At 53.9% G+C, this 20,768-nt stretch overlaps 9 protein-coding genes across 9 annotated transcripts; 6 read left to right on the top strand and 3 right to left on the bottom strand.

The window, feature by feature from the left end:
• Positions 1 to 3,682: 3,682 nt before the first annotated feature.
• GCG54_00003078 (Protoporphyrin uptake protein 1) lies at positions 3,683 to 4,629 on the top strand (the record flags this gene model as incomplete). Its single annotated transcript, XM_045403156.1, has 2 exons — positions 3,683 to 3,851; positions 3,923 to 4,629. 2 exons carry the CDS (start codon positions 3,683 to 3,685, stop codon positions 4,627 to 4,629), a joined length of 876 nt encoding a protein of 291 aa, XP_045270059.1.
• Positions 4,630 to 5,442: 813 nt separating this feature from the next.
• On the top strand, positions 5,443 to 6,804 carry GCG54_00003079 (Lysine biosynthesis regulatory protein LYS14; the record flags this gene model as incomplete). The annotated part of the gene is made up of 1 exon (XM_045403157.1): positions 5,443 to 6,804. The coding sequence occupies one exon, from the start codon at positions 5,443 to 5,445 to the stop codon at positions 6,802 to 6,804; it is 1,362 nt and encodes a 453-aa protein (XP_045270060.1).
• Positions 6,805 to 7,725: 921 nt separating this feature from the next.
• On the top strand, positions 7,726 to 8,208 carry GCG54_00003080 (uncharacterized protein; the record flags this gene model as incomplete). The annotated part of the gene is made up of 1 exon (XM_045403158.1): positions 7,726 to 8,208. The coding sequence occupies one exon, from the start codon at positions 7,726 to 7,728 to the stop codon at positions 8,206 to 8,208; it is 483 nt and encodes a 160-aa protein (XP_045270061.1).
• A 941-nt stretch (positions 8,209 to 9,149) lies between these two features.
• On the bottom strand, positions 9,150 to 9,937 carry GCG54_00003081 (Frataxin-like; the record flags this gene model as incomplete). The annotated part of the gene is made up of 2 exons (XM_045403159.1): positions 9,150 to 9,422; positions 9,572 to 9,937. The coding sequence occupies 2 exons, from the start codon at positions 9,935 to 9,937 to the stop codon at positions 9,150 to 9,152; spliced, it is 639 nt and encodes a 212-aa protein (XP_045270062.1).
• Positions 9,938 to 10,252: 315 nt separating this feature from the next.
• On the top strand, positions 10,253 to 11,026 carry GCG54_00003082 (AP-3 complex subunit sigma; the record flags this gene model as incomplete). The annotated part of the gene is made up of 2 exons (XM_045403160.1): positions 10,253 to 10,459; positions 10,529 to 11,026. Coding segments are annotated over 2 exons (705 nt in total), but the record flags the coding sequence as incomplete, so codon positions are not given.
• A 135-nt stretch (positions 11,027 to 11,161) lies between these two features.
• GCG54_00003083 (uncharacterized protein) lies at positions 11,162 to 11,665 on the bottom strand (the record flags this gene model as incomplete). The annotated part of the gene is made up of 3 exons (XM_045403161.1): positions 11,162 to 11,266; positions 11,316 to 11,386; positions 11,440 to 11,665. The coding sequence occupies 3 exons, from the start codon at positions 11,663 to 11,665 to the stop codon at positions 11,162 to 11,164; spliced, it is 402 nt and encodes a 133-aa protein (XP_045270064.1).
• Positions 11,666 to 12,261: 596 nt separating this feature from the next.
• Positions 12,262 to 15,826, top strand: GCG54_00003084 (Leucine--tRNA ligase cytoplasmic; the record flags this gene model as incomplete). The annotated part of the gene is made up of 5 exons (XM_045403162.1): positions 12,262 to 12,479; positions 12,537 to 12,624; positions 12,683 to 13,064; positions 13,113 to 15,012; positions 15,061 to 15,826. The coding sequence occupies 5 exons, from the start codon at positions 12,262 to 12,264 to the stop codon at positions 15,824 to 15,826; spliced, it is 3,354 nt and encodes a 1,117-aa protein (XP_045270065.1).
• A 2,586-nt stretch (positions 15,827 to 18,412) lies between these two features.
• On the top strand, positions 18,413 to 19,009 carry GCG54_00003085 (uncharacterized protein; the record flags this gene model as incomplete). The annotated part of the gene is made up of 2 exons (XM_045403163.1): positions 18,413 to 18,782; positions 18,843 to 19,009. The coding sequence occupies 2 exons, from the start codon at positions 18,413 to 18,415 to the stop codon at positions 19,007 to 19,009; spliced, it is 537 nt and encodes a 178-aa protein (XP_045270066.1).
• Positions 19,010 to 19,934: 925 nt separating this feature from the next.
• GCG54_00003086 (Diphthamide biosynthesis protein 3) lies at positions 19,935 to 20,404 on the bottom strand (the record flags this gene model as incomplete). Its single annotated transcript, XM_045403164.1, has 2 exons — positions 19,935 to 20,015; positions 20,081 to 20,404. The coding sequence occupies 2 exons, from the start codon at positions 20,402 to 20,404 to the stop codon at positions 19,935 to 19,937; spliced, it is 405 nt and encodes a 134-aa protein (XP_045270067.1).
• Between the last annotated feature and the right edge of the window lie 364 nt (positions 20,405 to 20,768).

Below are 20,768 nucleotides of genomic sequence, written 5' to 3' on the forward strand. Positions count from 1 at the left end.
ATATCCTATATAGTATTTATACTATCCTTCTTATACTAATATATTAACTTTTTCTAGAAATTTAGCTAATTAGATTTATTCTAAGAGTAGTTAGAATTATTCTAAGAGTAGTTATAAAGCTTTTCCTTATTATTCTCCTAGTTTTCCTTAGGTTAGGGAACTAGATTACTAGTTTAGTTAATAGACTCCTTCTTAATATAGGTTAAGCTAGAGAGGTCTTAGACTTTATTTTATAAATATTAGGATTTCTTAGTAGAAAGTAAGGCTATAGAGTTCTTAATTAGCCTTACTAGGGATTTCTATCCTCCTTAAGTAATATTTCTTTTCTAACCTTCTTAGTAATCTATAAGTTTTTAGAGCTAAAGGTCTTAGTCCTCTTAGCTAGTTAGTTAGAGTTATCTAGTAATTAGATTAAAGTTAATTTAGTTATAAACTAGCTTAAATATCTAAGACTTTAAATAGTTATAGGTATATATTAGTTAGCTAATTTTAGCTATAAAATATCTAAGATCCTTATTATTCCTTATGTTTTTTAAAGTATACTAAAGGTAATTTAAGTAAATATATATAATAGTATAAGGTATATAAAAACGTTTTAGTAGCTATTTTACTTATAAATCTAATCTATTATAAGGGCTATATAATAATACTTACTATTCTAGAGATAAATCTCTAATAAACTAGTCTTATATTATACCTAGTAGATAGAAATATAAGTTAGTAGTAATAGTAATAATATATTATAGAGACTAAAAAGTATATTATTTAAATAAATTAATAAACTACTTAATACTTATCTAAATAGTTTTAATACCTTCTAGTTAACTATACTTAAGGTTATTATATCTTAATATTAGTTTAAACTATTTAATTTCTTCTATATAAAATTAAATATTACCCTAAAAAACCTTCTTAGCTTTATTACCTCTAGTACTACTATTATTACTAGATAGCTCTAACTTTAGTAATCTTTTCTATAGTATCTTACCTATTTTAATAGAAGAAGCTTAACTAGTTTCCTAATACTTATTCTATAGCGTTCTAGTTAGAAACTTTAAGTACTATATATAGTAAACTATAAGGAAATCTTAGTTAGTATTAGAGATTCTATACTATAGCTTTATAAGTAGTTTAGAGTGAGATATATTACTTAGTAGTAGTATACTAGCTAAGTATAAGCTTCCTATTAGAGGTTCACCTATTAAAGAATAAAATACCTTAACTACCCCTTATATTCCTAGGATTTTAATAGTAGTATATAGTTCTCCCTAAGTTATTAAAGTCTTTAGTAGATATATTAAAATTAGGGTAACTAGTTCTTAGGTATTTTAGCTTTCTTATAATAAGAGTAAGTTTAAAGGTTATCTAGTTAAAGCTTTATTACTACTTACTTCTATATTATTATACTATTAAAGTAGTAGCTTTTTCTTAAAGTAGTTAAAAATAACTATTTAATAATACTCTTCTCTATCTAGCTAAATAAGGATATTTTTCTTAAACTAACTTAAATAAGTTAAGTAAGTCTTAGTATTCTTTTTAGCCTCCTCTATAATTAAATACTAATTTCTCTTTATATTAAAAGTAGATTTTACTACTAATAAAAGTTAATTAATAGGAAAAGTAGGTATAATAAAAAAGTAGAGCTAGTTATAGTAAACTTAATAACTATAAAGGAATTTAATAGTACTAAAGGGGTCTAAAGGTATAGATAGTTCCTTAAAATTCTAAAAAATATCTTATAGTTCCCTTAAGTCTATAAATATAGTAATTATAGTATATTCTTAGTAAAATTAATTATTTATTACCTATCCTAATAAGATTAAAAAGAGTTAATATTTTATTAGCTCTTTTTTCTATTAGTTTAAATAGTATTACTATTCTATTAGCTAGAAATTAGTTATACTACTAATTATTATATATAGGTATAGGTAAAAAGATATAATATTATAATACCTCTTCTAAAGGATTCCTAGGAGATTTCTCTAAGGAATACTCTAAGTATTTCCTAAGGAAATCTTAAGGAAATCTCTAGGAAATCTCTTAGGATTCTATATATAGTTTCCTAGGGAAATCCTAGGGAAATCCTAGGGAAATCCTAGGGAATTCCACGCTTAATCCCCTCTAGGAAATTATAGGGAAATCCTAAACTATAGTATAATATAATACCTAACTTATTAACTAATTAGAAGACTACTTAATACTTCTAGTAAATTATATTATATTTAATTATAAAGTTATTAATATTAAACTAATTAGTAAAAATAAGAAAAGAAGATCTTATTATTACTAATATCTTAATAATAGCTAAGTAAAATACTATCTTTTTATTACTTATTATAAAGAGCTTCTTATACTACTATAGAATTAAATAAAACTTAAAGTACTTCTTAATATATTTAAAGTACTAATTTAGTTTTAAGTACTTACTACTAGCTAACTAAGATACTTACTTATTATTAGTTTTATTAACTTAAGTATTATTAACTTAAATATCTTTAATTAGTATATTATTAAAGGAGTTATTATTAGCTAGTATATTATTAATACTTAGCTAAGTATTAAGATTAGGATTATTACTCTAGTTCTTAATATTATAGTTATTATCTAAATTAAGGTAATAATTATTAATTATATTATTAATAAGTAAACTACTAATAGCTACTTACTAGTTTAGAGGGGGGTCTATAAGGATATTAATATAAACTCCTATATAAACCTATATAGTAGGAAGCTAAGATTAATATTAGCGCCCTTAAGTACTCTAAAATAAAGGTATAGCTACTACTATTAGCTATTAACTAGGGTAAATCCCTTATTTCGCTTATATATAATACTTTAACGCTAACCTACGCTATAGATCCACTACCTCTAAGTCATAAAAGTACCCTATAACTTACCTCTCGTAAACTTACCCGCGTGGATTATCACGCCCTAAGCCGTACGTCCAGGTGCTCTACGCGTGTATCCGCCCCGATCGACGTGCGTGGGGTGTTTGTTTCGCAGCAGACCCTGGCAATACTCGTAAAAACGACTGCAGTAGGGGATAAGACTGGGTAAGCGGGCTTGCGTCAGCACGTCAAAGGGGGTGATCCTTATCATGGCCCTATGCCCAGCACCAAACGAATCAGAAAAAAAAGGCTTGTTTGAGTCGGGCCTGTTGGGCCACAGCCCTCCCGCTGCGGATACGCGTATGGGCGGAGCCGTGATTGGCGAGCCGAGACTGAAAATCGGCGACGCCACCCGAGGGGCTAGCAGGGATCAGACATCTTTACAGGATTTGCCCAATCACGGGCGATTCCTTCCACGTATACGTCCATATGGGGAAGCCGGGCGGGGCCTCGTTGAACGTCCAAAGCTTCGCCCGTCGAATGTTGCCTGGGCGAAAAACGCGTATGGAAGAGATGGCGACAGCCTCTCCAGACTGCGGTACACGGATCCGGCCTCGCGGACGGGAGGCCAAATTTCCTTCCCTTTCCCAGACACCTGGGATTCCGCTATAAAGATGGCTGTACTCGATTCCCCTGTGCCTTGGCGGATGCAACAGCTGCAACACGAACACGAAAGGGAGAAAGCAGCATCCATCATCAGCGACGAGCCGACTTGATCGAGAGACGTTGACGAGAGTCCCGCACCCCGAAACACCAACTACTATCACACGGGAGGAAGCTGAGATTTATCCAACATGCCGGAGCTCCAGTCGCACAATGGGTACTACCTCTGGCACTACGTGCCCAGCATGGTGGCTGCCATCATCTTCGAGGTGCTCTTCGTTCTGGTCACCCTTTACCACGCATGGATGATTGCGAGGACCAAGACGTGGTTCTGCATCGTGTTTGTCATCGGCGGCATTCGTAAGTTCCAGGCGGGATTCCTCGTCAACGTTTGGCATTTGCCATGGGTGCTAACAAGCCTCCCTTCGCAGTTGAAATCATCGGATACGCAGGCCGAGCCATCGCTCGCGAGCGCACCGCTGAGATCGGCCCCTACGTCATGCAGAGCATCACGATCCTCGTCGCGCCCGCGCTCTTCGCCGCCTCGGTCTACATGACGCTCGGAAGAATCATCCGCTCCGTCCACGGCGAGTCGCTCTCGGTGATCCGCGTCAACTGGCTCACGCGCATCTTCGTCACGGGCGACTGCTTTTCCTTCCTGGTGCAGGCCAGTGGTGGCGGTCTGATGGTCAAGGACGGCAGCCAGAAGATGGGCCAGAACCTGATCGTGGCCGGTCTCGTCATCCAGATCGTGCTCTTCGGCATCTTCTGGCTGACGTCCATCATCTTCCACTCACGCCTGGCCAAGTACCCGACTGAGGCCTCTGCGAGCGGCCAGTCGCCGTGGAAGTCGGGCCTGTGGATGCTGTACACCGTGAGCTGCCTCATCATGGTGCGATCCATCTTCCGCCTGATCGAGTACCTCATGGGCGGCGACGGATACCCTCTGCAGCACGAGTGGACGCTCTACGTCTTCGACGCGACGCTCATGTTCCTCGTCATGGTCGTGTTCGGCTGGCGGTTCCCCAGCGCGTTCCAGATTCGCAAGCACGGCAGCCAGTCGACCTCGGACGTCGAGGGCTTCGACATGACGGAGCAGGACACGCAGCAGCGCTCGATGCGCAAGTCGATGAGGTGAAGAGTGAGAGCCAGCAAGGCAAGCAAGGCAGACTTCGCTGGTGGAGGACGGAGCAGTCCGGAGAGATTGTAATCATTGTCACGCTCGGTGGATCACGGAGATGGTGCAACGTCGGAGAGCGGCCATGACGAGACAGGAAAGACTGGAGACTATCGGGCAGTTCCTGAATAATAATCAAGGTGGCAGAGAAGGAACATGGAAGGGCGGGAATAGGACGGCAGAACTGCGGTGTAATAGGTTTCGCCGTGTTCTTCATTGGCTCCGGGGAGGATTAGAGATGCAGTAACGACAGCAGGGAACGCACATTAGAGCAGGCGGCACTTTCCATTTAGGGCATTGATAGGGGGGAAGGGACGCGTGGACAGGGCGCAGCTCGGGCTGATTCAGGGGCGGCCTTCGGTGCATCAAGCCCCAGAGGGGCCCTTCGTAGCAGAGGTAGCACCCAACAAACGGGTTGGATTAGGGATACGGTCCACTAACAGGGATCGCTGTATTCTAGCGGCATCTGCCGAACCGCCTGGGCGCCATCTTCAGGTGAGGTAGGCGGGGTTCACCTACTGCCTCCCAAACACTGAAGACTAAGCATATTCTCCCCCACCAAAAAAAGGCTGAAGCAAAAGTCCGCTTCGCATTCGCTTTCATGAAAAACATCACCACCTCATAGTCCACCTTTAAAAGAACCACCTGTCGCCGCACCCGCACGACCTCCTCTCGTCGCCGCGCCCTCTCAATGGCTTGTGTCCGGCCATTGACCCCCCGACGACCGGTCCTCTAACCCCTCCCTCCCGTCCCGCTCTCTCTATACGCGCGAGGATGGCCCCCCAGACGCGCAACCAATCCCCGGCCATGGGCTCGACCAACGGCGACGAGGCTGCCACCCCAGCGGCAACCGCAGCCGGTGACGTCAAGCTTCGCCGGGCGCACAGAAAGTCTCGCAACGGCTGCAAGGAGTGCAAGCGCCGCCATGTCAAGTGCGACGAGACGCGTCCGACCTGTGTCAACTGCGCGACCGCCGAGCGGCACTGCTCCTACCTCGACTCCCTCCCGGCCTCGGCCCGCTCAGCCGTCCCGGCCAAGCGAGTCCTCGTCGCCGGTGGCTACAGCCCGGCCCAGAGCCCCGGCAGCACGAGCGCGGGCGGGAGCCAGCTGCCCATGCTCGGCAACTACAGCTCTGCCTCCTCGCCCTCCATCACCGCCGTCGTCAACGACTTCGTCACCCGCTCCGGCGAGTCCAACGAGGTCCTGCGCCCGGCCAACGGCCAGTTCTTCACCCTCGACCACCTGCGCCTCTTCCGCCACCTCCAAGTCGGCATGCCCACCTTCGTCGGCGAGGAGAAGTTCCTGAGGCCCATGCTGGACATGAGCATGGAGGCCGCCCTCGGCGCCCCTTACCTCATGGACATCATGCTCTCCCACGCAGCCATGCACCTGGCCGACACCGAGACAGATCCGGCGCGCGCAGAGGTCTACCACCAGCACGCCGCTCAGCTCCAGACACGCGGCCTAATGCTCTTCAACGAGGCCAAGGAGGAGGTCTCGGATGACACCTGCATCCCCATGTTCCTCTTCTCCTCCACCGTCGGCACCCAGGTCCTCTGCGAGACCCTCCGCACCAACCGCGACGACTTCAACGCCTTTCTCGACCAGTTCGCCTGGTACCTCAGCCTCCACCGCGGCGTCAGCGCCGTCACCGGTCGCTCCTGGCACATCATCCGACAGTCCGGCGCCAAGGAGTTCATCGACTTCCTCGAGGCCAGACAGCCCCACGCCCAGGTTCCCGAGATGGATGCCGTCCACCGCATGCTCGACCAGGCCGACCTGGGCCCGGCATCTCTCGAGGCCTGCCGAGCCGCCGCCGAGGTCCTCCGCCACGCCTACGCCATCTACCGCAGCATCTCCGAGCGGAGCAGCCACCAGTCCTCCGGCGTCATGGCCTTTGGCGTTCGCATCACCACCGGCTTCATCGACGTCCTCAAGCAGCGCCGCCCAGAGGCCCTCGTCATCCTAGCCTACTACGCCGTGCTCCTCCATTGGTGCCGCGGGTACTGGGTGTTTTGCGACGCGGGTCAGTTCATGATCCGCTCCATCTCGGCGCATCTTGGCGATTACTGGTCGGAATGGCTCGCCTTTCCCAACTCTGTGCTCGAGGACTGCCAGCAGCAACATGCAGGTTGAAAGCCAAAAGCGAATCGCAGTGACACCTCCTGCATGGGCAGAGGAGAAAAAAGCAAACAAGTTTGACAGCTTTCGGCCTTCTGATTCGCCAGACCCTTCAATCTGACGAACTACTGGGGGAAAAAGACGGCGCACGGCGGCGGCGGGGTAGGGTGGTCTCATCCCATCTTCGGGCTTTGCGCCGCCGTGCTAGTCTCCGCCAGAAAGGTCCGAAACACCCCCTTCCACCGAACGGCCTACTGACAGCCAGCCCGATCGATCACCAACGACGCTAACAACCCTCGCTCTTGTCTCTGCGCCAGCACTCCCAAGCCGGTCTTGCCGGTCTTGGAAACTTGACAGGCGCCCTAGAGCCTGTTTATAATCTTTCTGGCAGCACGCCACAACAGAGAGACAGCAAGTCAGCAGCACCCAAGGAACCGGGAGAGGGGAAAAAGACAGACACACGGCCTGCGATCTGACGTGTTGGCTTCGTCTCAGTACGCCAGAGGCCCGAGAGCTTTTTGCTCCTGCATTTCGTTCCTTCTTTTCCTTCTTCCCTCTCTCTTCCCCCTCCTCCCAAGGAAAAGCCCAACCCAAACGCCGCCATGGTCGCCGGACATCACATGGGGGGAGGGGAGGCAAACACTCTATCAAAAGGCATGTGCCCCCCCGTCATCTTCCGCAGGCTGGATGGGAGAAAGGAAGAAGGGAGGGTCGAAGCTGGTTCTTCCTGGATTCCTGGTTGTTTCCCACCCGACCTACACCACACACATCCACCACCACTCACCACTCCGGCCGGCCCTTAGCATGACTTCGCCTCCAGTCTCGTCTTTATAGTAAACAAATACCCAGACAGCACGCAGGCCATTACTCAGATACCCACCTCATCTCGGCGCTTCCCACAGCAGCAGCCCACCCTCCTCCCTGGGCACCGAGTAAATGTCGCTGCCCTTCCCAACCAACCGGTTCGGGCCCAGCTTCACGCTGGGCCCCTCGGCCACCGCCTCGACAGAAGCGACCCGCACGCCCGAGGCCACCTCCTTCCCCACAGGCAGCTCCTCCAACGACGGGCCCGCGTTCCCGAACAATATCCTCCAGCAGTCGGGCCTCACGCCCGGCCAGGTCATCGGCATCTCTGTTGGTGCGACCGCGGGGCTCGTCTTCTTCGTCGTCGCCCTCGGGTGGTTCTGGAACTGGAGGCGCGAGAGGCAGCTCAGGAAGCGCGACGCCGCGCTCGTCACCGCGATGCACAACGCCGACCCGGAGAAGCCCGAGGGCACGATGGGCGCGGCGCAGAATGTGGGTGCTGGCGAGATGCTCGAGATGCCTGCGCCGAGGGGGTTGCATGAGATGCCGGAGACGCAGCAGGGCCCGGCGATTGAGTTGCCTGCGCCGGTGGAGAGGTCGGAGTTGCCGGGGTAATAAGACGGACGAAGACAAGAGAAGGGACTGGAAGTAGGGGAAATAGAGAGCAGGTCCTGACGACTGGCATATACGAACCGCCACAACGATACCCTCGCTAAGCATCACTTGTCGCTTTAGCACACATTTTTATGGACGAACCAGACTCTGTCGTCGACGGGAGGCGGAGGTGGTGTGAAAGGGTGAGAGGATGTGGTGGTATGCCCGTGAGCAAAGTATGGAATCGGGCTGGGCAGGTTTAATAGCAAGAGAAAGGTGGCGACAGCGGCTGATTCATAGCCCACGACGGCATGGCATCTGAAGCGAAAAGAAAGGACCGCCTAGATTCGTAGATAGAGTAAAGAAAAAAGACTCTACTATTTCAGGACACAAATCCTTCACGATCCTTGAGAAACGGTCACTGTGCCCCCATTCCGCGAATCGGAACAAGTGCCAATACTGTCACGCCATGAGGCGGAGGATCCGGCCCGGTAGACCCAGGCCTGCGGATTTGAATTTGGCGCAGTGTTCGCGCTAGAATAGTCGTTTGTATACACGGCTAGAAATGCCATTTCCTCGAGCTTTGGTCAACTCCCCTCGTTTTCCCAGCGGAGGGGATGCTCCCAGCTTCCTTCAGACCACCCATGAAACTCCCCCCAATTGCCATGTTAAAGTACACACATACGGATACACACACAAACACACTGAGCTCGTTACTTTCCCGCCCGTGCAGGCGGACGGACGCATGTTGAGCCGTCAAAGAGCCATCACGTCATGCCCGCGCTCGCAGCTTGACGAGAGTCCGCGCGGGCCCATCCCCGGTGCTCGGGAGGGGAAAAAGAAGAAAAATAAGAATGCCGTCCTCATCACCCAAGCTCCCACTGTCTCATGGGCAGAGTGTAATGGATGAAGTGACGGATCTAGACCTTGGGGCCACCCTTTTCGGAACCGTCTTCGTCGTACTAGGACTGATCCTCGCCGTAGGTCGACGGGGCTATGCTAAGGTCCACGTCGAGCTCCTTGAGGAAGAGGTCGTCGAGGGTGCTGCCGTCGCGGGCGTAGACCCAGGCGCCGGCGGCGGTACCCTCCTTCTCGTTCTGGGAGTCGCCGACGACGACCCAGTCGTAGCGCTTGGGGCCGGAGATGGGGGAGGAGAGCCAGATCTGCTTGTTTGGGGGCTGCTTGTTGATTACGTAGGTTCCTGCGCCGGGGAAGGTGACGTTGAGAACGCCGGCCTGGATGTTGCACGGTGAGTCAGCGTCTTGTTTGTGGCCAAATATCAGGAGAGGAAGCCCAGGCCAGTTTGGGGCTTCAGTTTTGAGGGTATGTGAAGGAATTTGGGGAAAGGTTTTCTGCGCAAGAAAGGTGGTTGTTTGCAACATACCGCGTACTCGACGTCCACGCCCTCGCGGGCATCCTGCAGCTCCTCGAGCTTGGTGAGGACGGTCTCGAGGTAGGTGTCGGCGAGCTCGTGGTAGTCGGCGTCAGAGAGCTCGACGACGCTCGTCTTGACGTCCTCCTTGGGTGTCTCAGGGACCTTCGGGTCATCCGTGTCGGGCATGATGCCGCGGGTCGCGACGGCGGAGGTGGTGAAGAGCTTGCGGGCCGGGACGACGAGGCCGGCGGTGGCAGCCGGTTTTGTGGCGTTGAGGAGGGCGGCAGAGGAGCGGCGCGGGAGGACGGAGGAGGTGGAGGTGCGGAGGGAGCGGGATGCCGCCCGGGAGAGCTTGGCGATGCTGCTGCGGGCCATTATTGCGCGATCTGTGGATTGCAATGAGCGATATCACAAGATTAGTGGGTTGAGTGACGAATTGAGTCGGCGTTGATGTTGTGTTGAAGATCGAGAGTCGTTTCGATGCGAACGGAGGGAAGCGATGAAAGAGGTAGCTGCCGTTTGCTTCCCCACGTCACTGCAGCTTGACGACTGCAGCTTCGGTAAAGCGGTTGAGGGGAGGCGCGAGCTTGGGACGGTTAATGGCCCGAGCGCTCCACCAGATTACATCAGAAAGTCATGTGCCAGGCACCGCGGCGCACCTCCGATGGAGCGCAGGGAACTTGAAGCAGTGAGCGGCTGGCAACGGCCACCCCACCAAGAGACTCAACCTCGAAGCTGTCTACGAGCACCCCGCGGTACAACAACGGCGGTAGCAGCAGCAACACCTTAACATCGCAGGGACGGGATGCGCAGGCAGGACAGGATACAATGATCAACGCATTTCTGGTCTTCAACGGCCAGGGTCAGCCTCGCCTGACTAAGTTCTACACACAGCTGGTATGCGATACAGACACCCTGAGGCAGGCGGTCGCTGTGTAGCTTCACCCGGCATTAACACAGTCGCAGGAAACGAGCATGCAACAGCGCCTGATTTCCGAAATCTTCACCCTCGTATCGAATCGTCCCGCCGGCTCCTGCAACTTTCTCCCCCTCCCGCCCTTGCTCGCCGCATCAGGCACCTCCCACTCCTCCTCTGAGGAGCAGAACGACGTACCCTCCCTCGTCACATACCGCAACTACGCGACGCTCTACTTCATCGTCATCTCGACATCCACCGAGTCCCCGCTCGCCCTCATCGATCTCATACAAGTCTACGTCGAGGCGCTGGACAAGCTGTTTGAGAACGTGTGCGAGCTGGACCTGATTTTCAACTTTGAGTCGCTGCACGCGACGCTGGGCGAGATGATCAACGGAGGAGTCGTCATCGAGACAAATCTGGACAGGATAGTGGCGGGAGTCAGGGCGCAGGGTACGGTGGCCAAGCGACCTGTCAACGAGGGTCGCAGTGCGGGCATTGGCGGTGGCTTGGGTATGGGAGGCAACTTTGTCTGGCACGGAAGGTAGGAGTGGCCAGGCCTTCATGAGAGGAACGTAATACCATTGTTTTTGCGGAGGATGATGTTGTACATGGGCCCTTTGCGTGCCGGGTATTCAAAACGCCGTGAACTCCTTCCGATGCATGCGACCTAGACATGTGCCTTATTTGGGGGACTCGGCGGACCCGGGTTCGGGTGCGTCTCTGCGACGCTCGTATCGTTTTTCGGCGTCGATGGTGCCGAACAGGTTGCGGAAGTGCTTCCGGATCTATGGCAGGTTAGCATGGCCTGGATGACCAGTGCAGGGAATAGCCCACCTCCTCGGAAGGGCGGTACTGCTTGCCCCAGAACTCGAACTCGGAGAACAAGAATGTCCAGCCCAGGAAACCTGCTGCTTGTCAGACACAAAGGTCGGGAACGCCTCGCATGCTCTGCACGAACCTGTGACGGTCACCAGCTGAATCAGCTTGATAGCCTTATCCCATCTCGGCCGCGCATACACTAATGCTAGACGGCGCTTGTACTTCTTCTCGAACCGGAGCTGTGCTTGAGGCGAGAGGCCCGTGAAGTCGGGAGGCCAGACTTTTTTTGCGCGGTACGGGTTGGTGAAGACGTCGAACTTGCGGCCGGCCGATTCAGCGGCGCGCCGCAGTAACGTGGGAAGCATATTCAATGTCCTTTCCCGGGGAATCGAAGGCGAAAGCGGCTCAATGGCTGAAGTTGCGCATCCGGGGGTCTGAAAGACTAGGAGATCTCGGTGGTGCGGCGGCTGGATCTGCAATTGGGGAAGCTCTGCGATAGATCAAGCCACATGTGCCACACTTTGAGGCTGTCACTAGCCACATCTACAGTGACTCCCGACCGTCGGGGGTGGCGGTACGTACCTTTTACTCTTGAGGGGACCGTTGAAACGAGACAGCGCTCCAACAGTGACTGGCCAGTGACCAGTGGCCCGATGGTACCCCGCCATTACCGCACCGGCGCCAGCAAGCAGCGAGACCCCCTCCAAAGTCGAATCGCGGGGCACACTCAGCCTCGAAAAAAACATCGGAGCTGCGACGAAATCTGTGTGTGGCCGGTTGTGACTCAAGATCCTGCGATCGAACAGCAACCCCCCGTTCCGAACAGACCTACGCCGCAACGAGAGTGACTCCCTCCGTCCCGACGAGCAGAGTCACACTCGGCCCTTAAAACAAGCGATTGGATCGACCGGGTTCGTCCCTGTGTCCCCCTCTCTCACGACTCCATTCGTCAACCGCAAACATGGCGAACGAAGCAGCCAAGGCCCTCGAGGCCCTCCAGGTCTCCAAGACCAAGGAGCTCAAGGGAACCGAGAAGCGCGACTTCCTCATCTCCCTCGAGAAGAAGTACCAGCAGAAGTGGGCTGAGGAGAAGATCTTCGAGGTCGATGCCCCCTCCACCAAGGAGGTGCCCCTGCACTCCGTCTCCGCCGAGGAGCTGCGCAAGCAACAGCCCAAGTGGTATGGCGCATCGAGATAGATATGTGTCGTGAGGAATTGGTGTTGACGAGGATATAGGATGGGATGCATGGCCTTCCCCTACATGAACGGCCGTCTTCACGCCGGTCACTTGTTCTCCGTGTCCAAGGTCGAGTTCAGCGCCGGTGTAAGAGACGCCCCAAAGTATTGACGATTTACGGGATGAAAGCTGAGTGAATATATAGGTCGCCCGAATGCAAGGAAAGCGCGCCCTGTTCCCCATGGGATGGCACGCGACTGGCATGCCCATCAAGGCCGTTGCCGATAAGCTGAAGAACGAGGTCGAGTGGTTCGGCCGCGACTTTGAGGGATACAAGGAGGAGGAGGAGGTCCTCGTCGACGACAAGCCCGCTGACGCCAAGGCGACGCGCGAGGACATCACCAAGTTCTCTACCAAGAAGAGCAAGGCGAATGCCAAGACAGTCAAGGCCAAGTACCAGTTCCAGATCATGGAGGCCATGGGCATCCCCAGGCAAGAGATTCACCTATTCGCCGATGCTTCCTACTGGTTGACCTTCTTCCCTCCTCTTGCCCAGGAGGATCTTACCAGCCTGGGTTTCAGAATTGGTTCGTTCTGATGTTGTCTAAGTCTTGATGCATGACTAACAGCCACAGATTGGCGCAGATCGTTCATCACCACCGAAGCCAACCCCTACTTCGACGCTTTTGTCCGCTGGCAGATGATCCGCCTCAAGGAGCTCAACAAGATCAAGTTCGGCAAGAGATACACCATTTACTCCATCAAGGATGGCCAGCCCTGCATGGACCACGACCGTGCCGAGGGTGAGGGTGTCGGTCCTCAAGAGTACACTGGCCTCAAGATGAAGGTCCTCGAGTGGGCTCCCAAGGCCGCGGAGGCCCTGAAGTCCAAGCTGCCCGCCGACGCCAACGTCTTCCTCATCCCCGCTACTCTGCGTCCCGAGACCATGTACGGCCAGAACGCCGTCTTTGTTTCCCCCAAGATCACCTACGGTGTCTTCAAGGCCTCTGAGAAGGACTACTACGTTATGACTCTGCGTGCTGCCCGCAACATGGCCTACCAGGGCCTCTTCCTCCAGGAGGGCGTCGTCGACCAGACGGCCGATATCGACGGATCCGCCATGATCGGCACCCGTGTCCACGCTCCGTTCTCCATCCACGAGGCCGGTGTCCGCGTCCTTCCCATGGACTCCATCCTGCCCACCAAGGGTACTGGTGTCGTCACCTCCGTTCCCTCAGACTCTCCCGCCGATTGGGTCATGACAATGGACCTTCGCAAGAAGGCTGCCTACTACGGCATTGAGCAGGAGTGGGCCGAGCTCGAGATCATTCCCATCATTGACACCCCCTCTGGTGACATGATCGCCAAGACTCTCGTCGAGCAGCTCAAGATCGCTTCCCCCAAGGACACTGTTCAGCTCGACAAGGCCAAGGAGACGGCGTACTCTGAGGGCTACTACAAGGGTAAGATGAAGATTGGCGAGTTCAAGGGCGAGTCCGTCGAGGCTGCCAAGCCCAAGGTCCGCCAGTCCCTCATCGACCAGGGTCTGGCCTTTGCCTACTCCGAGCCCGAGCGCAAGGTCGTGAGTCGCTCTGCCGACGACTGTATTGTTTCCCTGATGGACCAGTGGTACCTTGACTACGGAGAGGAGTCCTGGAAGAAGACTGCTCTGGACTGGGTCGAGAACACTGACGGCAAGGGTCTCAACACTTTCAGCCACGAGACCAAGAACGCCTTCCAGGGTGTCCTCAACTGGCTGAACCAGTGGGCGTGCGCGAGATCTTACGGTCTCGGCTCCAAGCTGCCTTGGGATCCTCAGTTCCTTGTTGAGTCTCTGAGTGACAGTACCATCTACATGGCCTACTACACTATTGCCCCCTACCTGCACAAGGACATCTTTGGCAGAGAGAAGGGCACTGGTGACATCTCCGCTGAGCAGATGATTGACGAGGTCTGGGATTACGTCTTCTGTCGCCGCGAGCTCGACGACAAGCTCCTTTCCGAGTGTAAGATCTCCAAGGACACCCTCGAGAGCATGCGCCGCTCATTCGAGTACTTCTACCCCCTCGACCTCCGTTCTTCCGGAAAGGACCTGATTGGCAACCACTTGACCTTCTTCCTGTACATCCATCTCGCCATCTTCACCCCCGAGTACTGGCCCAGAGGTATCCGTACCAACGGCCACCTGATGCTGAACGGTGAGAAGATGAGCAAGTCTACCGGCAACTTCCTTACCATGCAGGATGTCGCCCGCAAGTTCGGTGCCGACGCTGCTCGTATCGGTCTTGCCGACGCCGGTGACACCAACGGTGACAGCAACTTCGAGGAGGACGTTGCCAACCAGGCCATTCTCCGTCTCTACACCCTGAGAGAGTGGTGCGACGATGTCGTCAAGAACAAGAGTGAGCTCCGCACTGGCGAGTTCAACTTCTTCGACAAGGTGTTCAACAACGAGATGAACGTTATTGCCAAGGAGGCCATCCAGCAGTACACCGACACTTCGTACAAGCTGGCCCTCAAGGCCTCCTTCTACGAGTAAGTTTCACGTCAATAACATACGAAGCAAGCTAACACACTACACAGCTTCAACAACGCCCTGTCTTTCTACCGTGAGAGCTGCTCGTTGATCAAGATGCACCATGACCTGGTCATCCGCTTCATCGAGCTCCAGTGTCTGCTCATCGCCGTCGTCGCGCCCCACTGGGCCGAGTCCGTGTGGGTCGAGATCCTCGGCAAGCCGACGTCGATCCAGCAGGCGACCTTCCCCGAGATCCCCGAGACGGACGCCGCCCTCACCGCGGCGCGCAAGTACATCTCCGTCACGGCGTCCAACGTCAACTCTGCCGAGTCCCTGCAGCTGAAGAAGAAGGCCAAGGGCAAGGAGACGTCGTTCGACCCCAAGAAGCCCAAGAAGCTCACCGTCTTCATGAGCGAGAGCTTCCCGCAGTGGCAGCAGGCCTACATCGACCTGCTCAAGGAGATGTGGAACCCCGCGACGAACTCGGTGGACGACAAGGCGCTCAACGGCAAGATTGCCAAGATGGGCGAGATGAAGAAGGCGATGCCGTTCGTGCAGGGCCTCAAGAGGCGTCTGCAAGCGGGCGAGCCGGCCAACGCGGTGCTCGAGCGCAAGCTCGCGTTCGACGAGAAGGCCGTGCTAGTGGACATGGTGGACGGCCTGAAGCGCAGCGCGAACCTTGTCGAGGTGTCGATCGTGGCGGTCGAGGAGGGCAGCAAGAAGGGCACGGATCTGATTTCCGGGGCGACGGTGGAGAACCTGCCGCCCAACGCCGAGGGAGCGGTTCCCGGCGCGCCCAACTTTTTGTTTGCGAATGTGGAGTCGTCATAAACGGGGGTTAGAATGTGTGGATGCCGAGGATGAAAGGACCAAAAAAGAAGATACAAGACGAGTTAGATATCAATGTCCATATGCTTTGTCGTTATATTGTTGTTGTTTTTGCAATGCGTCTTCTGATGTGATGTGTTTAGATGCGGACTTGGTGCTGTTTGGGCCAATGTTTCCGATGGCTTTCTAGAAGGCCTGCTCTTTGCACAGCGTTTCTGTCTCTGGATTGTTCTATCCTAATTGCATTCACTCGCTCAACTCTAAGGATACAAGAAGACGACAAAATTCATCGACCTGAGCTGAGCCGGACATGGGTCACCAGGCGGTCTCGGTTCCTTGCGAGAGAGGGCACTAGCGAGCAAGGCCTGGCCCACGGAGGGAACCTGCTAGACAAGCTCCCGCTGCATCGGCATCGCGGCCTGAGAGCAAGGCGCAGATGCCAAAATCAGGGAATGCAGTGCGTCCTTATTTTTCCCTCCCCTCCGTGAAGCTGACAGCCGGCCCCGTCACCGTCACCGCATGGGCTAGCTCGCCTTGCCAGGCCTGCCAAACGGGCCTGACGTGACGACGACGATGTCCAGCGGTGTCTGCGGCTTTCATTCGTGGGGTTGTCTGGAAAAATGATGTGGCTTGCAGACCGGGGTTGTGCAGCTGTTGTACGGAGACGTCAGGATGAAGAGGTGGCTGGTGTGTCGTTCTCGCGGTCTCATTGGATGGAGTAGTTGAAGCGTGGCTGGGGTGCTGCTGGCGGTGACGGTGACGGGAATGGTAGTGTAGACAGGCAGAGCAGGAAAACCTGGTTGGGATCCTTGCAAACGATGGGCGGGACACGGCGCCCCTGTCCCTGCCACCCTCTTTTTGTTTCCGTCACCTCGCTCGTGGCCAGTCAGGGTCAGGTCCCAGGAACCTGTGAAGTCGATTCGGGCATGATGTGATGCATGGGAAGAAGGTGAGGTGTCTGTGGGAGAGAGAAAGGGAAATGCCATGGCATTGGGCTGAGGGGATGGGCCAGTCAGGTCACGGGCTGAGAGCCGATGCAGCCGCCCTCCAAGGCCTTTCGATCCTGGCAGGGTGTTGTCTTTCGCTGTTTACACTGCCGGTACACTTGTGCTGGCAGGTCTTCTCGTCCGGGTATGACGCAACAGAGCACGACATCGGGTATCGCCAACTTTTTTCTGGTGTCCGGAGCGCAGTGCCTGCTCGGTTGCGCGGCGCGACCATCGAATCTTAGCAGCAAAGGAAACAAGCAATCTGGGTTTCTGCGAGGGAGGGGATTTTCCGTTCGTTTGCTCATTCATGATTTGCCGTGTCACACACAAACCCCTCAATCTACCCTGGACCCGAGATGACGAGATGAATGCTGAATGCTTCGAGGGTTTTGGTGCGCGGACGGGATTTCGGCAGGGTGCGAGAGTGTTGGCAGGCGTCACTACCTCGATCTGCTGATTCGCTTGAGATGAGGTTCATCCCCATGCCTCCGTCCGGGCTGGGCTTCCTGGCTTCAGTGGCAGAGTTTCTCGGTGTTCGTCAGAACTCTGTCACCAGAATTAAGCTGATGTGCATCGGGTTCTGCCAATGAGATGAGATGGCAGCTACATGAAACGTTCGGACGGGAGAAGCGCAAAAAAAGAGGTGGTGGGCGTCCATCACTTCTCGATTTTGTTCATACCGAACTTGGGTTCTGCGGTTCCTGTTCGCTGGGTGCAAGTTTGAAGCAATCCCCATCCCCCCATCCCCCCATCCCCCCATCCCCAGCCATCGGGTAAATCCCCCTCCATCACGACGACCACTTCACATCCCAGCCATCTCGCGTCGACCTCTTCAACGTTGTGCAAACTTTCGACGTAGGTAGCCCACCGGGTCGGCCAGCAGGGGGGGTTATGGTAAGGCGGGCTCAAGGCAAAACAGGGTTCCTGGTTCGTCGGAGCCAGGGGGGGGGAGGTCGCCGGCCTTGCAACCCGTGGTCCAGAACCAGGAACCCAGGCGGTAGACATCACCGAGTCTTGCTTTGCCCGTCGTCGAATCGACCGTTGGAAAGACAACCTGCTTCCTGCATGCACGGGAAACGGCTGCCCCCCTCCCCCCACACCTGGAAGACAGAGCCCAACCCTTCTCTTTACGGATACCCATGATGTATGTACCGGCCGGATACCTGTTCGCCTTGCTGCGACCAACCAAACACCACCCAGCTGGCAGAGTCCCACCCTGGCAGTCCCAAAGATGATGTCGTGCGCCTGGGGAGGAGAGGTGGGAGGGGGGAAACACGCAGAAATCGCCATTCTTGGCATCGCTGCTGTCACCGACTCGCACAATGCGCAAACATACGTAGTCGTCGTACGGGGGGTGGCCTCTACTCTTTCTCTGCTCTCGCTCGTCACACCATCTGAAAGTCTTGGTGTTTGTGTGAATCCCGCCAGTATATATCCATCCCCATCCCTTCGTGATCATTCCATCCTCTCTTGTGCCTCATCCCCAACAGCAACAACATCAACAACCTCGCTCTTCACAAGCCCATCAGTCGCTTCCTCTCCGCCTCACCTCACCACACCCACACTCCCACCAAACCCCCAAAACAACAAACCAGCCAAAATGCGCTCCGCCTCCATCCTCGCCGCCGCCGCCGCCACCCTGGCCGCCGCTCAGGACATCACCTCCATCGTCCTTACCAACGGCGTCACCACCACAATCACCCTCCCCGTCTTCCCGGAGCCCACCCCCTCCGTGACCGTCACCGCCACCGTCCCCGAGACGACCCTGACCGTCACCCCGGGCGCCTCCTCCTCCGCCGCCGACGCCACCCCGGAGCCGAGCACCACCGTCACCGTCTCCGTCGGCACCTCCACCGTCGAGAGCGGCGTCACCACCACCACCATCGCCGTGCCCCCCGTCCCCTTCCCCTCGCTCTCGTCCGTCTCCGACCCCGTCGTGACGCTGCCTACCTTCACCGCCCCCATCAACAGTGAGTTTTCTTCTTTTCCTGGTGTCTCGAAGTGGGAAACGGAAGACTAACAACTAACAGCCACCCTTGCCACCTCCACCGCCACCCAGACCTACTACACCTCCGCCCCCAACGCGACCACCTCCGGCCCCGTCACGGTCCCCACCGCCGCCGCCGACAAGGTCGCGCTCAAGGGCTCCGCCGCCGGCCTCCTCGCCTTTGGCGTCGCCGGTCTCTTCTTGCTGTAAACGCAAAGCAACTTGCATAATGGGTTTTCACGGGTTTCACGCTTTTAATGACGAGCGCAAAAATGTGTATGATGAATTTTTGAGGGACGGGACACACGGCGTTGGAACTTTTAATCACTTCTTGCATATGAATATTATGAAGGGGAGCGGTTTGATGAGGATTAATGAATGAGGGGTTTGGGGTTAATTGTGGTAATTAATAGAATACCTGTTCAAAGGACTTTTGAGACTCCCATGTTTCTCGAGCTTGGTGTTGATGCGATGACAATTTTGCATGGCTTTGGGCTTCTCCTGATGCATCCCTAAAGGCTTCCTGGCTGCCAATCCTGGCATCACACCGGATCTACGCCGCCCAGTAAATGCCAAAACCCATACCAATCGACGAAATCCCGTTCGACGCAGAGTGTATCTGCCCAAGTCTAGCTCCAATTTTTATCCAGGCGTCCTCGTCACCGGGCACCGCTCTTGCGACCCCTCCAAGGCCCCTGATCAGACTTCAGCGACAGTCGTTCCTCCACAGCCCGCGGTCGAGTGCGTGTTTCCCAGGTGCGACCAGCTCATTACGGCGTAATCTCCCCGCCCACGAATCAACAACGGGCTCAGCGTACGGAGAGTAACCCACCTGCGCCGTTCCACCCCGACCTTGTGCCACCGAACGAGTGTATCGTCCGATCAGGGGTTGCGGAGGCTGCACGAGAGCGTGCCGGTGTCATTTGGCCTGGCGGTCTCCCTTTTGCGGCATTCAATGTGCGTCGTTGTCCCAGAGGACGGCGTGCGGTGGTGCATGTCGCAGCCGTGGGCAGACGACGCCGGCTACCGTCTGTGTGGTCTGTATCTTCATATAACCCCCTTTCCTGTGCTTCCGGCGGAATAACCCAGCGGTTCAGCACCCTTCGGAACAAAATGAGCCAGGTCGGCTCACACCTTAGGCGGCAACGGGGATCTGGGCGGAAGCCTCCTCAAGGGCCGGCTCAGGGTCGTCCTCGGGGTCCTTCGGGAGGTCGTCCTGCGCTCCTGTTAGTTTTGACAATTTCCCATCTCCCACGGCTGTCGCGTGATGCGGAATCCTACCTTGTCAAAGATGACGCGGATCATGAGGCTGCAGCTGGGGCACACGGCAATGTCTTCGTCGTCGCGCAGGTCGGCCAGCGCAATCTGGAACTTGTCGCCACACGGGCAGGGGTAGTGGTAGATTTGCATGTCCTCGTCAAAGGTCATGTCCTCGATTTCGATCTCGTCGTAGATGGAAATGTTGTCGTCGGCCATGGTGTCGGTGTTGTTTGGCTGTGCGGGATTGCAGGGGTGTGTATTGTTCGAAATTGGTGATGGAGTCAGCCAGTTGCTCTTTGCGCTGCGCAGTTGAGGGGAACCAGGAAAGAAAAAAAAAAAAGGCATCGGAGGTGTTTGCCCCGCGGTGTGGCTGATCTCTGCAATCCAGTTGTACCGCCACATAGCCCAGCCACAGAAGACTGCCGCTGACATAAGCCAAGTTCCCTCTTCCCCAGGCACCAAATCACATGCAACCGGCATCCGATTCACATGGGAAGTTGGGGACGGGCCACAGCAGCATTTTCCGGGGTTCACCAATCACAACGCCGGCTTTGCTGGAGCGGGCCCCTTCTGCACCAAAGGTGTCCACTGCAACTCCGGGGCCGAGGGACAGAGAAGCCATTGAAGGAAGCCAACCCCAGCCAGTTCCACTGCTGGACAAAGACGCGCGCAAAGGAAACACCCGAACCGAGTCGTGGGGGAACCTAAC

Source organism: Colletotrichum gloeosporioides, assembly GCF_011800055.1.
Source record: "Colletotrichum gloeosporioides strain Lc1 chromosome Unknown consensus_9, whole genome shotgun sequence".
Classification (NCBI taxonomy): Eukaryota; Fungi; Ascomycota; class Sordariomycetes; order Glomerellales; family Glomerellaceae; genus Colletotrichum; species Colletotrichum gloeosporioides.